This window comes from Melitaea cinxia, chromosome 28 (assembly GCF_905220565.1).
Source record: "Melitaea cinxia chromosome 28, ilMelCinx1.1, whole genome shotgun sequence".
Taxonomy (NCBI): domain Eukaryota; kingdom Metazoa; phylum Arthropoda; class Insecta; order Lepidoptera; family Nymphalidae; genus Melitaea; species Melitaea cinxia.
Genome location: NC_059421.1, coordinates 7,940,446 through 7,956,782, shown reverse-complemented (window position 1 = coordinate 7,956,782; position 16,337 = coordinate 7,940,446). Strand labels below are relative to the sequence as shown.

The following is a 16,337-nucleotide window of genomic DNA, read 5'->3' as shown; positions in this document are numbered from 1 at the left end:
TCTTTTTTAACCGACTTCCAAAAAAGGAGGAGGTTCTCAATTCGACTGTATTTTTTTTTTTTATGTATGTTAGTTACATCAGAACTTTTGACCGGGTAGACCGATTTCGACAAATTTTGTTTTAATCGAAAGGTGGTGTGTGCCAATTGGTCCCATTTAAATTTATTTGAGACCTAACAACTACTTTTCGAGTTATATCTAATAATGCTTTTTTACTTGACGCTTTTTTCGTCGACCTACGTTGTATTATACCGCATAACTTTCTACTGGATCGACCGATTTTAATAATTCTTTTTTTGTTGGAAAGGGGATATCCCTAGTTTGGTACCATGATAAGAAAATCAGGATCTGATAATGGGATCTCAGAGAAATCGAGGGAAACTCTCGAAAATCCGCAATAACTTTTTACTGGGTGTACCGATTTTGATAATTTTTAATTTAATCGAAAGCTGATGTTTATCATGTGGTCACATATAAATTTTATCGAGATCTGATAACTACTTTTTGAGTAATCTTTGATAACGCGTAGTTGCTTGACTATTTTTTCGTCGATCTACGTCGTATTACTTGTCGATGTAATTGAAGTCGGTTTTTTTTTTCGTTTGCGAGCAATTATTTGAATTAAAATTTCTTGACGCACGCTTGACTTGGGGAGTAAGCGCGTGACGAGAGCGTTACGAAAAGTTCAGGCCTATTGCTAAAGAAGTTTTACTTCAGTCGTGCTCTAAAGCACACTTGGTTTTTTTTTTCAAAAGCTGTTGCTTTTCTTGTGGTCCTTTTCACTTTTTGTTCGTTTCAGCGAGATCCAACGAGTAATTTTTGAGTTAGTCCTAATAATGTGACTTATACTATACACATATAAATTGATTTTTGGAACAAACACAATTATTAAATACCATTGAAATATAACAAATAAAAACAAAACAAATATTAATATCTCTTAAAAAAATTTGCTATTGAAAACAGTTAGCTAACAAGCCATTCCAATCCCACCTTCACGTTCGTTAAACTATAATTAAAACACCCAATAATACCGCGTTCCTAACGAACAGACTTACAAATTGCTATATATATGTAAATGTATGATACTTTCTCTCAAATTGACATGATCTATGAGTATCTTTAGTACATTGTTCTGTGCCCGCTGGAATAACTGCGTCTATCAATCTTAATCTGTATCTATATTTCTAAGATAAATCATATGTATATATGTTACCGGAAATGTATGAAATCTAGGAATTGTATACAAATCCTAGGAAATTTATATAACTCCGAAGCTATTTAGGAAATGTATAAAATATTGTTTCAAAAACTATTTGATACATAAATGTCCTAGGAAGTGTGCACAATTCCTAGGAATTGTATATAATTCCAATTATAATTAGGAAATGTATAAAAATAATGCTTTCTGTAATAAAACACGTTGTTAAAATGAGAATAATATTTTTTATTAAAGCACTCGTTGAGACAACAACGTTCAGGTAACAGACATATCGTAAAATATAATAATCTTCATATTATCTATCATAATTAAAGCTTCGAAAATCAAGTATCTAGGAACTTTTAAAATGTATTTATAACAAAATCGACTTATATTTTTCTTATAAAGTCAAACTTTCGTTTGGTAAGTAATCAGTCTGTTATTAATAATAATAATAATAATATAATAATAATAACAATAATAATAATATTTAAGGAATTATAAATGTCACAATATTAAGGTAAGTCTTTATATTATTATATTATGTTAAGTGTAAACTAGTCAGTCCATATGGCTACTTATTTTTGCGGGTAAGCCGGAATGGCACTTGGAAGTACACAATAATTTATTTTTATAGCACAGACATCTTGCTGTAGTACAGTTTTTCTTGTAAAGGCACATTTTTAATCCCTGGCCGGTGCATACATTGATATCTCAAATATTTACATTTGCTGTTTAGACAATGTATATGTATATATTTTATTTTACACATTGCCGTGCGATTTTAGGAATTACATACATTTCCGGTAACATATATATATATTATGTATGTTCGGGGCATAAAAGTTAAAAGTTATCGGCTGAGATAGAAAAAACTCTTCATTAAATGGGCCACAAATTCGCCAAAACCTTTTTTAACCGACTTCAAAAAAAAAGAGGAGGTTACTCAATTCGACCGTATATATATATACTTTTTTATGTATGTTCAGGGATAACTCCGTCGTTTATGAACTGATTTTGAGAATTCTTTTTTTGTTGGAAAGGAGATATTCTAAGTGTGGTACCGTGATAAGGAAACCAGGATCTGATGATGGGATCCCAGAGAAATCGGGAAACCCTCTAAAATCCGCATAACTTTTTACTGAGTGTACCAATTTTGATGATTTTTAATTTAATCGAAAGTCGATTTTTATCTATGTATTACTTGTCGATGTAATTGAAGGCGGTTTTTTTTTCGTTTGCCAGCAAACAATTATAAATGTACAAATATTTGTTGAGTCCCGAGAGAGTGCCGGTCCCGGTTGTTATCATATACACCTGGCAACTATCGTTACTTATAGTATAGTCATATATATACATACACTTTAAATAATTATAAAGACTACGGGTGGTGAATTAAACTTCGACACTTTTCTCATTCGGAGAACGAAACCCATGCCAAGCAGTGGGATGTTACAAGCTAAAATCGATCAATCAATCTATATATCTGTGGATAAAGCTGATGAATGACCGTCGAACACTTTTTTTTTAATTATAAAGATAGCAAACAAGCACATCGAACGCCGCGTTAGCGCAATGGTCACAGTCATACCGTACCAGTACACGCACAGTACCTGTTGCGCTGGTAGTTGCGGGTTCGATCCCCGCACATGACAAAAATTTGTATTGGCCATACAGGTGTTTGCCGTGGTCTGGGTGTTTGTGCAGTCCTTGTGGGTCTCCCCACCGTGCCTCGGAGAGCACGTTAAGCCGTCGGTCCCGGTTGTTATCATGTACACCTGATAGCGATCGTTACTCATAGCAGGGAATGTATCTGCCAACCCCCATTGGAGCAGCGTGGTGGATTAAGCTCTGATCCCTTTCCTACATGGGGAAAGAGGCCTATGCCCAGTAGTAGGATATTACAGACTGAAGCGTAAACAAGCACATGGTACTGATGGTAAGCGGATATCCTGGCTTATAGTCGACTTCAAAACTGGGATTACAAGCGCATTACCAACCCTCTTCAGTAGCTCTGGCTACCTTACGTATACATAAATAAAATAATTCTTGAGAGCAATGTTATTTAGATGTGATCAAGTAAGGTTGGATGCTGCCCCAGTCGGGCTGTTCCAAATTTTAAACGAGATATCCTGCTGTGCCGTTTCTCAATAAAAACAAAAATCATCAACATAAAACGACCAAGATCACCCTATTAAAGGAAGTTATGATGCTTTTGTTTTGTAAATACGGAAAAAATATTTTTACATAACAACTTAATAAATTTATTAAAAACATTACGTAAATAAGCTAGCGGATGTAGGCTCGGTTTTTGCGTACTAAGTAGGTTGTACGTCCTTTCAAACAATTTTTCATCGTTACATAAAAATCGGGTAATTAATTTTTGAGGTTAGTGTTAATAGCAAAAAGTTATGGCTTACATAATATTACTAATGGTTAATTTGCTAATGTTTAAAGTAAAACGTGATTTGACCATTAAATACTTGTTTTTTTTTATATTAATATTTAGAATAATCGGAATGCAACTTCCGGTTTTCAACATGTCGTTTGAATGTTGTTATATTTTCATATGTGATATATTGCTGTTTATCGGTTGATATAAATGAAAAGGAGTGATAAAAGTATTTTTATTTGTAGCTAGCTGATTGGTGAAAAAGGAGGCAAATAAGGCGATTTTTTTTCTTTCATAGGTGGGGTCTTAGGGTTCTCACAAACTTGCATGGAAGTTCTTCATTTCTTAAGCTACAAACTTGAAATTTAAAAGAAAAATAGTTAAAATTTAGTAAAAGTCCACCAATAACAGATTTTGAGATAGGGCCGCACCAAAGAGGTCTAAGGTCTCTCACAAGTTTTTACAAATATCCTTAATGTTTGTGTGCTTTTGCACTTTAAAATTTGACAGAGAGGTAGTTAACAGTTAGTAGATGTCATCCAAGAATGGATTTTGCAACAGGACTGCACTAAAAAGTTCTAAGGGCTCTCGAAGATTTTTATGAAATACTATATTTTTGTGCTACAAGCTTAGCATAGAGATGTTTAATATTTAGTAGACGTCTACTAAGATCGAGTTTTGTGACAGTGCTACATACACAGGGGAAGTTTATGTTAGTAAACGTCCGCTAAGATTTTTTTTAACAGGATTTATGGGATTTATTAGGATGAAGTAAACACGGCTTTTAACTTTTATGGAAACTTTACATGTGTAAAATAAGGGATGAAATTTGTATGGAAGTCCGTCATTTCGGGAATTAGAAATATCAAAAATGACCTTAGTCTTTTGATCATAAATACATAATCAGAACAAATCATTGACATTATGTACGAAAGTATGTCTTTTATTGCATAGACCTTTATAGGCCAGTAAAAATAGAATTTAACCTTGCGCTAAATTTCCGATCAAATTTTTTTATGAGCTTTATAATCACTTCCTGAGTATAATAACAAAAATGCCGATAGATGGAGCTTCATGTGCCATATTGAATAATTGTATTTGCAGGCAAACGAAGAAAAACCGACTTCAATTATATCGACATGTAATACAACGTAGGTAGACGAAAAAATAGTCAAGTAAATATGCATTATCAAAGATTACTCTAAAAGTTGTAATCAGATCGCGATTAAATTGAAATGTGACCACATGATAAACATCTGCTTTCGATTAAATTAAAAATCATAAATATCGGTACACACTGGTACACTCACTAAAAAGTTATGCAGATTTTCGAGAGTTTCTCTCGATTTCTCTGGGATCCCATCATCAGATCCTGGTTTCCTTATCATGGTACCAAACTAGGGATATGTCCTTTCCAACAAAAAAGGAATTATCAAAATTGGTTCATAAACGACGGAGTTATCTCTGAACATACATACATATATATAATATATAATTATATATACGGTCGAATCGAGTACCTTCCTCCTTTTTTTGAAGTCGATTAAAAAAGGTTTTTGGCTGATATCTTGGAGACTGCACTTTTTTAATTTTGTTTCCTGTAAACTTTTTTATTCAACTCACCCTTTATGAATTTATGGCCCATTTAATGAAGAGGTTTTTCTATATCAGCCGATAACTTTTAAAATCGTCTATACTATCTCTTCTACCAGTTTTTGATTAAAAATAAATTAACTAACAATTAGTCCGGTCTCAAATAATATTTAAGCCTCAAAGTATCACAAGTAGAAATTTCAGAAGTATGACACTTTATTATTTGGCTTTCGATTGCATATTACATAAATAAGTAAATATAATAGCGTTTGCGGAAATTCTGCATGGTAAAGGAGATTAGTTCGTATTACTGAAATTAGCTAAAAATGTCTTGATAGACCCAAGAAAAGACAGATTCTCACACGACTGTTCCATGAAACGTTATCGAGCGCGAACGTCGAAGTCTGGTAGTTCTAGCGCACAAAAGTTTAACCATAAATGTAGAGGTACAAAGAAATCCTAAATCGTTGCTATATAATGGTTACATACTATTCAAGGCCCCCTTTGTAAATATCATCAATGTCGACGCGAGTAAAGCCGAGGGCAACTGCTAGTACCATAATAAAGACTATTTAACTAGGATTATAATCTTAATATATTTATATATATAATTATTTTGTACGTGTGTTTGTAAATTAACTTCGTGGTAATGGCTTAAGGGATTTGTTTAAAATTCTGTGTACTCATTTCAATAGGTTTTAGAATTTATTTTAGAATTTATTATTCCTATAATTAGACGAAATACTTATCAATTTCTTAAACCGCCAAAGTGCGTGACAGTTTATCTGCCGTTATTTGAATCTGGTAGGTGGCGCTGCTGTCGGTATGTCAACGATATAATTTGGTAGCTGCTATTCCGCCGAGCACAGCATCTGTCGGGTCCGCTAGTGGTATATCAAACATTAAACCACGAAACGCCAATGCTTAGCGACGAACATAAATATGAATGAATTCGCACGGATACAAAACACGGGCGGAATTTTAAACGTTACAAATAAAAACTTAACAAAAAACTACCACGTAACTTGTTATGATGCGTCTTGGAACCGGAATGAGTATTTTGTAACGAATTAGTCCGCATTGTCTCATAATAATTGCTCGATTGCGCAATACATAACGACTATGTACTAAATTCCGCGTCACTCGTATTTCCAACTTCCTACCGGTGAAAGGTACATCAAAATGCGTCAATGTGTTCTAATAATTTAAGTATTTTATTGATGTTATTTTTTTAGTATGACAGCTTATTTATTGAAGTCGTGAGCCACGGTGTTTTTTAACCGACTTCAAAAAAAGGAGGAGGTTACTCAATTCGACCGTATAAATATTTTTTATGTATGTTCGGGGATAACTCCGTCGTTTATGAACCGATTTTGATAATTCTTTTTTTTTCTTGGAAAGGAGATATCTCAGGGTTGGTACCATGTCGTCAGTACCATTTCGTCAACTTACGTTGTATAATTTGTCTATGCAATTGAAGTCGATTTTTTTTTCGTTTGCAAACAAACACAATTATTCTATCTTAAAGAAGCGTAAACATATTTTATGTTAAATGAAAGAATTCTGACAGTTATTCATTCATTCATTAGACATTCTAGTACGCATAAACATATATCTGCATACAGAATACAGATGCTATTTTTACGGCCGCTAGATTTTTGACACAATTTTATGGAGCTTAGATCAAAATTCTATCTCTAGTAAGCAAATTCAGAGATAGATAGAATATTGTAACTGACCGTTGATTTGCAACAGATACAATTGTTATAACATAGAGTTTGCCCTCTTTTTTACCAAGGAGAAGAGAAGAGCTGAATTTACCACACTGCTGCGGGTTTCTGGGTTCCGGACAGTTTTCCAAATATGTGTACCAATCGCTGTCAAATGCTAGGGTAGAAATCGATTGGTTTCGTGCCCTCTGAGGAACGCTAAGCCCACATGGGCAATGATGACAACTGGGACCGGAGCTTTCATGTCCTCCTAGATATGATGGGGGCTCCGCAAGGACAAACAGTTTATACAATATCTACATCGAGCGGAAGTCGAACTTACGATACATCCAACCTCGCCATTTAACCATTATATCAGTATGTACAAGCGAGGAACAATGTCGCTGGCCCCGGGCAATAAAGCGGTATACGCCAGTTACACCCTTTTTAATGTTATTTAATTTTTGGCTTCTCTGAGTATCAATCTATCACTCTTATTTTTTTCAGTTTTTTTTATTAATATTTCGTTAGAATAAATGACAATAACCGTTTTATTGCATGGATAATTCTCTTACGATTAAGCTATGTATTATTGCATTACTCTAAGAAAAATACCACAAAAAACCGGTGAACATCTTTACAGTAATTGTTAATGATCTTGCAATTAAAATAGTATCATCTATGAATTGTATTATACATTTTTTTAATTATTTCATTAAAAAATTATACGATTTGTTTTAAAAAAATTATTTTTAAAAGCTTAAGTTGGTAAAAAAAATAGCTTTCATTTGACATTTTGAACGTCTGTTTTGGATCACTGTACACTGCACTATAAACAAATTAGCTTCTTTTATTTCTCCTGTAAAATTTGATTTTTGATATTACCGCTTTATTGCCCGGGGACAGCGATGTGTATACGCTACTTAGATGTGAGAATATTATTGCAAAAAAATGTTTAAATACGAGTATCTTCACTTCCGACCGAAATCGATGTTACAAGTTTTCTAATACTATTTAGAATATTCTTATGGAATGATAAATTAAGGGAATTGCCAAGATAATTAAAAAAAAAAAAAAAAAAAAACGTAAAAATTTACTTTAGCTATTAGCTTGTCGGTTCTGCTAATTAATAAATAATTAATAATTAATAATAAAAATAAGACCATGTACATAAATATATTGTTCCGAACCCAAATGTATTCATTCGAACATTTAACGCAAAAGAACTTTTGTTTAAAATAGTTATATAAAAAATTAATAGTAAATAGTGAAAGCCCGCGAAGTGTTACAAGTTAGAAAAATTAAACAATTATAGATTTACTAGGCGATTATTATCGTAACTTTTACTTCGATGTTATTTTACGTAACGTACCTTTAATAGAACGTGTTTTAGTTCGGATTCAAACCAGTTCAGTTATGGTAGAAAATTATTAAATTTAAAGTATGGCAACCTCAACACATTTCAGACAATCGGTATTCGGTATTGTAGTAGGGCATGCAGTATAATAATGCGTACAGCGCCTAACAACAGAGATTACGGGCTTGATTACCGTTCATTCAGCGCCCGGGCAATTTTTATTTACTCCATAAATTAAGGGAAAAGGGTAAAAATAACGTATTTTTTTAGGTATGTATTAGTAAATATTAGATTACTTTCGGTGCAACGGCTAACCTTTTTGTATAATTTTTTTTTTTTTAAAAAGAACCGATCGAAGCGATGGATTAGTGCAGAGAAGTTGATAATTTCGCTGATAATCGGGGGTTCGATTCCCGCGTACGACATGAAATGTGCAAGGCCATACAATAATGTTCTAAATCTTTGTTTTTTATGTGATGTACTTATTTTCTTCCCAGAGGCAGTTGAACTTAATTAATCTGTATTCCGAATCGTCGGTAACTTCACTTTTAATGATAATAAAAAATTTAATTTGTAAGATGACGTTAAGAATATGTTTTTGAAGCCTATTTGATTATATTTAAAAATAATTATCATAAACACGTATAAGATCATCAGTACACTCAACCGTTAGTAATGTGAGATTCCTGTGACGGGGTCGAGAAAAACAGCATAAACAAACGAGAAATAGGCAAACATTTTACCTTAACTCTGAATCGACCTTTACTGAAATAGTTAGTTGCCATCGCCACAATGTCATCACGTCATTTTACCTTTTAAATACATATAAATTTTAGTAAGTTTATTGATGTAAGTTTACAACAGTGATTTGTTATTGTAACGGTACCCTGGACAGGCTTGCCCTAGTGTTGGGTTCTCCGGATATTGCAATAATTGTAAATGTCTTGTTTTCAATAAATATTTTCATTTATTTATTAAGTTTTATTTAAATCAATTATTAGTATAATATATAGTCCCAAGTATCCCACGGAAACAGAAGGTAAGCGAGCAAAACTAGGTCCAAAAGTTACGACAAAGGTGGTAGGTTAGTTAAAAAAGCCTTTGTAAACTTTCATTTTAGTTTTACAATACACTTGACCTTTCGTATTGCGTATATGCAAAAACATGTAGGTACATGATGTTTGTTTGTTACGCAACAGGCGGTGAAAGGGACTTCCGGCGTACAATGGCGACATGAACGTCTTACCCGTAATCCGCGCAAGTTAGATTGCGATGTTGTGAACTTGTAAATATTTATTTGTTTTTTATTTTTAACATATTTCTGTGCCGTATTTCGTATCAATAAATATGTAAATAATTATACGTATATGCTAGCTGACCAGGCGAATTTCGTATCGCCTTATTATTATTATTTTTGTGAATATAATAATTATTTTAAGTTAAACAAAGTTACATATCTGAATATTCCATTGAACCCGGCCTAGTAGTAAGTAATTTTTTATATACAACTAATACGGCAAGCAAGCATACGACTCACACGATGGTAAGCGATTACCGTAGCTTATAGACGTCTGCAACACCAGAAGCATCGCAAGCGCGTTGCCGATCCTATCCTCAATACCCAGGAGCTCTGGTCACCTTATTCATCAACAGGAACACAAGACTGCTTGAAAACGGTATTATTTAACTGTGGTCTTCTGTAAAGTCGAGGTACTACCCCAGTCGGGCCGCTCCACATTTTGGGCAGGTAATGTACCTACTGCTGTGCCCTACCTCAGTTATAATAGTATCGGAAACATCGTGACACGAGATTTTTATATGTATAGATATAAAACTGTAACACATCCAATTCCATGCAAAGCCGAGTTTTAAAAAAATGGTCTTCTACAAAATCTATACTAAAGTCAAAATTATTTTTTGGTTCGTTTTTTCCATTTTGTTTTTCTCGTAAATATTTAATTTTATTTGATTATAATTACGTTGCGTTTACCGTTATCAATACTAATATTATAAAGGACACGCTTATCTCAAAAACTACTGGATCGAATTGAAAAATTGTTTTTGTCCTGGATAGCCCATTCACCGAAGAAGACTGTAGGCTATTTTTCTCCACAAATTAACGCGTGTGAAATCGCGAGGCACAGCTAGTTTAAATATAGTATTAAGCAAAATCAGGCTATGGAACAAGTTTCTACGGCATGTAATAAGATGGCGAACAATGAGAGCCACCGACCTATAGTTAAGTCTTCGCCCCTTTGTTCCTCAGATAACAATCATGACAGCTTATTTTCACCCGTTAAATATTTTACACCATATTATCAAGTTTTTTGTATGAATATTGATTAATAGTCATTTTTATTTCAATATACTTACAGACATTTGAAAAGATAAGAACCTCTGTATCATAAATTACATTCATAAGTAAGCTAAAAAAGTCTCTTTACACGAAAAGAGGCTTATGGCAATAGGGCCCTATTAACAAGCTGTTACAATACTGTCAACATTAAAAAACGAAGACGCCGCGTTGGCGCAACGGTTACAGCCATGGATTGTACCTGTTGCGCTGGCGGTTGCGGGTTCGATCCCCGCACATGACAAACATTTGTATTGGCCATACAGGTGTTTGCCGTGGTCTGGGTGTTTGTGCAGTCCTTGTGGGTCTCCCCACCGTGCCTCGAAGAGCACGTTAAGCCGTCGGTCCCGGTTGTTATCATGTACACCTGATAGCGATCGTTACTCATAGTATATATCCGCCAACCCGCATTGGAGCAGCGCGGTGGATTAAGCTCTGATCCCTTTCCTACATGGGGAAAGAGGCCTATGCCCAGTAGTGGGATTTACAGGCTGAAGCGTAACAACATTAAAAAAATATTTTCTTTTAAACTTCATCATTACATCATTACAGCCTATACAGTCCACTGCTGGACATAGGCCTCCACAAGTTTACGCCAAAAATGGCGTGAACTCATGTGTTTTGCCCATAGTAACCACGCTGGGCAGGCGGGTTAGTGACCGCAGGGCTGGCTTTGTCGCACCGAAGACGCTGCTGTCCGTCTTCGGCCTGTGTATTTCAAGCAGTTGGATGGTTATCCCGCCACCGGTCGGCTTTTTAAGTTCCAAGGTGATAGCGGAACTGTGTTATCCCTTAGTCGCCCCTTATGACGCCCACGGGAACAGAGGGGGTGGCTATATTCTTTATTACCGTAGCCACACAGTACAGTCTTTTAAATTAATGACATACCAACTGATAATTTTAAGGAGTAGATTATTATTATAATGTACTATATTTCGAAATCGAAAAGAAAGAAAAAAGATATAAAAAATAAAAAAATGAAAAAAACAACTAATTTATAATTTTATAAACTTGTATTAAGACGAATAGATTAATTACGTAGCCTTCAATTAAAAACAATAACTCAATCAAATCCCAAATAATCAAAAATAACTTTATTCTCATTATTTAAAAAGCTTCAAAAGCACATTCTAATCGTCATCTTCCAAATTAAATGATTGATTATGATTGAAAGAACCTACCACCGATTCGGAATGTAGTTTCTGCAGAGAATAGGCAAGAAACTCTGCTGATACTCTTGTAAAAAAAACTGTCTTAATATGTACATAATTACGTAATATTCTGCATGAAATACAGCTTTCTGAGTAAGCTGCTTTATAAACTTTTTTGCTGCGCCAAGATCATTGAAATTTGAAATATGAAATAACAGCTATAGTTAAAGAATGTAATGCTAAGTTCCGGTACTTAGGGCTTACGATATTCGCCGCAGTACCGGTTATACTAGAACGTAGCGGTACTGCATTGTAATAGAGTTCCGGTGCGGAGCGAGTCTCGCGAACTTGTTATATATAATAATAAGAGTAGGTATAGGAACTTTGAAAGCCATTTTATCCATCCTTTTATTTTCGGCCGACTTCAATAAAGTAGGAGGTTCCCAATTCGACTGTATATTTTATTTGTGCTACCTCATATATATACATTTTAACTGGGTGAAGCGATTTTGATGTTTCTTTTTTTAATCGAAAGTTGTTACTTGTCATGTAGTAATTTTTGAGGTAGCACTATTAATGCGTATTTACTTGACTATTTTTTTATCTACCTTTATCTTGTGGATATAAATTCAAATCGTTTTTTTTTTACTTTGCGAGCAAAGATTAAAGATAACTCAAAAGTAGTCGTCAGATTTCGAATAAATTTAAATGGAACAAGCACCAGCTTTCGATAAAAAAGAAACACATTTCACTATAAAATAATCTCAAAATAAATTGTAATTATATTTTTTTTAATTTTTTCATAACAGCCATCATTACAATCCTGTTGTCGGAGTTCCTAAAATACATCACATACAAAAACATCCAGACCCCGATGAACATCTGTATGATCCATACAAACATAGATCAGGTGACATTCTCCTAGAGTAAAGCTTTTCAACTAAGTACTACTACTAGTAACTAAATTTTTGTAACATAATTTGCAAAAAAAAAACTTATTGATAAGCATAAACTTGCACATCACCTTAGGACATTAACACTCGTAGTTTATTGAAACCGGTGATTAAACCAGAACGTTCTATAAGTCTACTAATATAGCGAGCAGTCAGTAGCCGCTAACGAAACTTATCTCGAAAGCCACATGTGAAGTTATTACATCGCGCATTACAGGGCGGGCCATTACATGTTTTAAACATTTAAAGCCATATTAAATACAAATACTTTGCTAAATATAATTTGATAAAAGGTTGAATTATTATGAACAAAATACAAAAAGTTGACGTACGCATACGTTTTAAACGAAATGTTTAATACAAACCTCATTTACTTGCTTTAAATTTCGGTTCGACATATTAATTAGGCGCCTAATTTACTGCTCTTCTTTTAGAAACCAAATCACGATGTTCTCTCTCTAACGCAAAAAAAATTAAAGATTAGGTATATCGAACCTTATCAGTATTTCCTGATATAAATACACTAAAATGTTAAACAACCGCTAAAATACCGACGGCTTGCGGGTTCGATTCCCGCTCTGGACGGATATTTGTATTAGTACAAATATTTCTTTCTGATTTGGGTGTCTGTTATTATATGTTGCCCCACCGTGCCTCGGAGAGCACGTTAATCTGTCGGTCCCGGTTGTTATCATAAATATTTGATAGCGATAGTGGAGTAGCATGATAGATTAGGCACCAATCCTTCTCCTACATGGAGAAAGAAGCCTAATCCCTGTGGCATGTTACAGGCTGGATCGAAACTTTTAGAGATAAAATACATATTTGAAAATACTTTTCCATTACAGAAAAAGAAAAAAAATTGAAAAACGATTTAAAAAGATCATACTAGCCGAAGTTCGCGATATTGTCAAATAGATTAAAAATGACTCAAAATTTTCCATAAAAAATAATACCCGATAAATAAAATAAAAAAGTAATGTGCTCTAAGCTTAAAGGGCAACGGCGACCACTTTCGATGCATTTTTTTTTCTCACCGCACCACTTTTACTTTCGCGGTATGCGATACACGTTAGTTCCTACGAGTTTCAAATCACTATAATACGCGCATAATTTCAGAACAAATGCACCAAATTAAATAATTCTTTTTTTGTGTTCATTATTGTGTAAATTAAAAAAAAAAAAACGATATAATTGACAGAAAGTAAAAAAAAATTGGCAGGAATGAGTTCAGTCTGCTTTTTTTGCACTTTACTCACAATTTAGAAATTAGTAGTAGTTTTTTAAAGTAAGTTTTTCGTAATTTAAACGTTTACGGTAATATCAACAAATATCGTCTTCCGACAGATAATTATTTGAATTTAAAATCAATTGATTGTCTAACGGCTTTTTATTAATTACTATTTATTTTTATTTGTGTAGTTTTCTGACAGAAAAGTTAGATCGAAAGTTGTTATTTTTTATATTTTTTACACAATAAATCTTATTAAGATATTCCCTATAAATTGAAGTTGTTCATTTTTTTAATGATTTAAATAAATGTATATACATACTAGCTGACCCGGCAAACGTTTTACTATATATATTATTTATATATACGACCCTGATAACTTAGGGCTTTAAAAAATAGCTTACGACCGATTCTACCAAATATGCACAACATATCTTATGAAAAACGGTCAAGCCGTTTCGGAGGAGTTTGTCCCCTAACACTGTGCCACGAGAATTTTATATATTAGATGTCCTATTCGCAAATATACGTAGATATAACATTATTTTTCCAAGACATGCAGTTTCTTCACGATCTTCACCTGTTATTCGTTTTAAAGGTTTTACGGCCGTCATCAACACTTCTATTTTTCGGGACCCATCCCAATTTTCGTTTTTAAATCCCGATTATAATCGAAAATTTACTGCTGGTGAAATGATACGAAAAATCTAGTCCGTTGTACCTACGTATATTTTGCATAAGCAATTGAAAAAAAATAACACGTTAAAACGTGGGAATTATTAGTTATACAATTATTATGGTTTCGGCGCTATGACGTAACAAACAACTATTCATTTATAATGATCTCAGAGTGAAAAATTATTCGGTAATACTATCAATTAATTTCGCAACAATCTCTTTTTTTTATTATTTTGAATTCATGGGAGAATTTGAAAGGAATTGAATTGATGTGCGTAATTTTAACGTGTTTGTAGGAAGTTGTTTCTATTTGTGGATTTGGTATTTTATTATTGACATTAACTGTGCCTGCGACTTCGTCTGCGTGGAATTCAACAAAATAATTATTGTTCAGTTTACAGTTATAAAAAATAAAAATAAAAGTAGCCTTAGTTACTCCTTATTACATCAGCTATCTGCTAGTGAAAGTCCCGTCAAAATAGGTCCAACCGTTTCAGAGATTAGCCGGAAGAAACAGGCAGACGAACAGATAGACAGCCAAAAATTGTAAAAAATGCTATTTTTTACAATTTTTTGGTATACGTACCGTGTATACATCCATATGCATTTAGTAAAAAGCGGTTATTTTAATATTACAAACAGACACTCCAATTTTATGTATTTGTTTATATAATATTTTTATTTAATAGACAAAACGGATATTACGAACACGAATGAATGAAGTTAATAATTTAATTAGTATTATAACTTTTTTCTTCTGCGTCTGCTCCAACAGCCATCGGTCCTGCAAAACAGTTGACCAGCCCACTGCCACTTCAACTTGCTGATTCTATGGGCTACGTCGGTTACTCTCGTTCTTTCGCGGGATAGTCTTATTTCAATATAGAATCGAAACAATATAAAAAACAATTATTTAGTAATATAATTAGTAAAACTGCTAAAAATATTTAAATTAATGTTTCACTGTTGTTACAGAACAATTTCGATGGATCGCGAGCGCAATGGGGATGGCAGATGAGTCAAACTGGACCCGGCACGGTGGGTCATTACTTCGTCCAGTTACCAGAGGTGTGTATCTAACTAAACACTCGCTAGCAATTTTAAACATATATCGCAGTACACACTCAGAATCGGGAATCGATACCACAACCCGCGGAACAGAAAGAAAGGTCACTACAAACTGCGCCAACTATTAGGCACACTACAAAGGCAAGTGAAATGTAATCAATTAGAAAGAAAAATAAAATGTGTGTTGGTAACTTTTTGTCATAGACTCAAATCCACAAACATTTATAATTTTCGTAAATTTGGTACAAATTTGCATATCAAACTAATTCAAACATCCTATTTGCCTACATATATCCAGGCCGTACAACAAGTCCGGTACATAGCCGACGGCAGCGGCTACCACGGTGCGGTCGCCGTCACCACCAGCGACCAGCAACACATACATACCACCAACTTCGCGCTGGGAGAACGCGCTGTCGAACTTAATGCTCAGGTTTGTGAAGTCTTAAAGAAAATTTAATCCCGTACAAAATCATACATACATACAAATAATACATACATAGATATATAAATACAAACATTACACCCAGACCTGGGCGGGAATCGAAACCGCGAAGCAGGGTCACTATAAACTGCGGCAACGGGCTAGTCAAAGGATCTGTTTAGTCATTCATTTCATTAAAAACTCAAGTAGAACAATTAACATGTTAG

General features: G+C 33.9%; 1 protein-coding gene across 1 annotated transcript in view; it reads left to right on the top strand.

Moving 5' to 3' along the window:
• The window catches only part of LOC123667467, a 61,897-nt gene that overhangs the window by 41,811 nt on the left and 3,749 nt on the right, over positions 1-16,337 (top strand). Inside the window, exons 4-5 of the mRNA XM_045601362.1 lie at positions 15,594-15,686; positions 15,985-16,119. Of these exons, the coding sequence (XP_045457318.1) occupies positions 15,594-15,686; positions 15,985-16,119 (228 nt within the window). The remainder of the gene's footprint in view (positions 1-15,593; positions 15,687-15,984; positions 16,120-16,337) is intronic.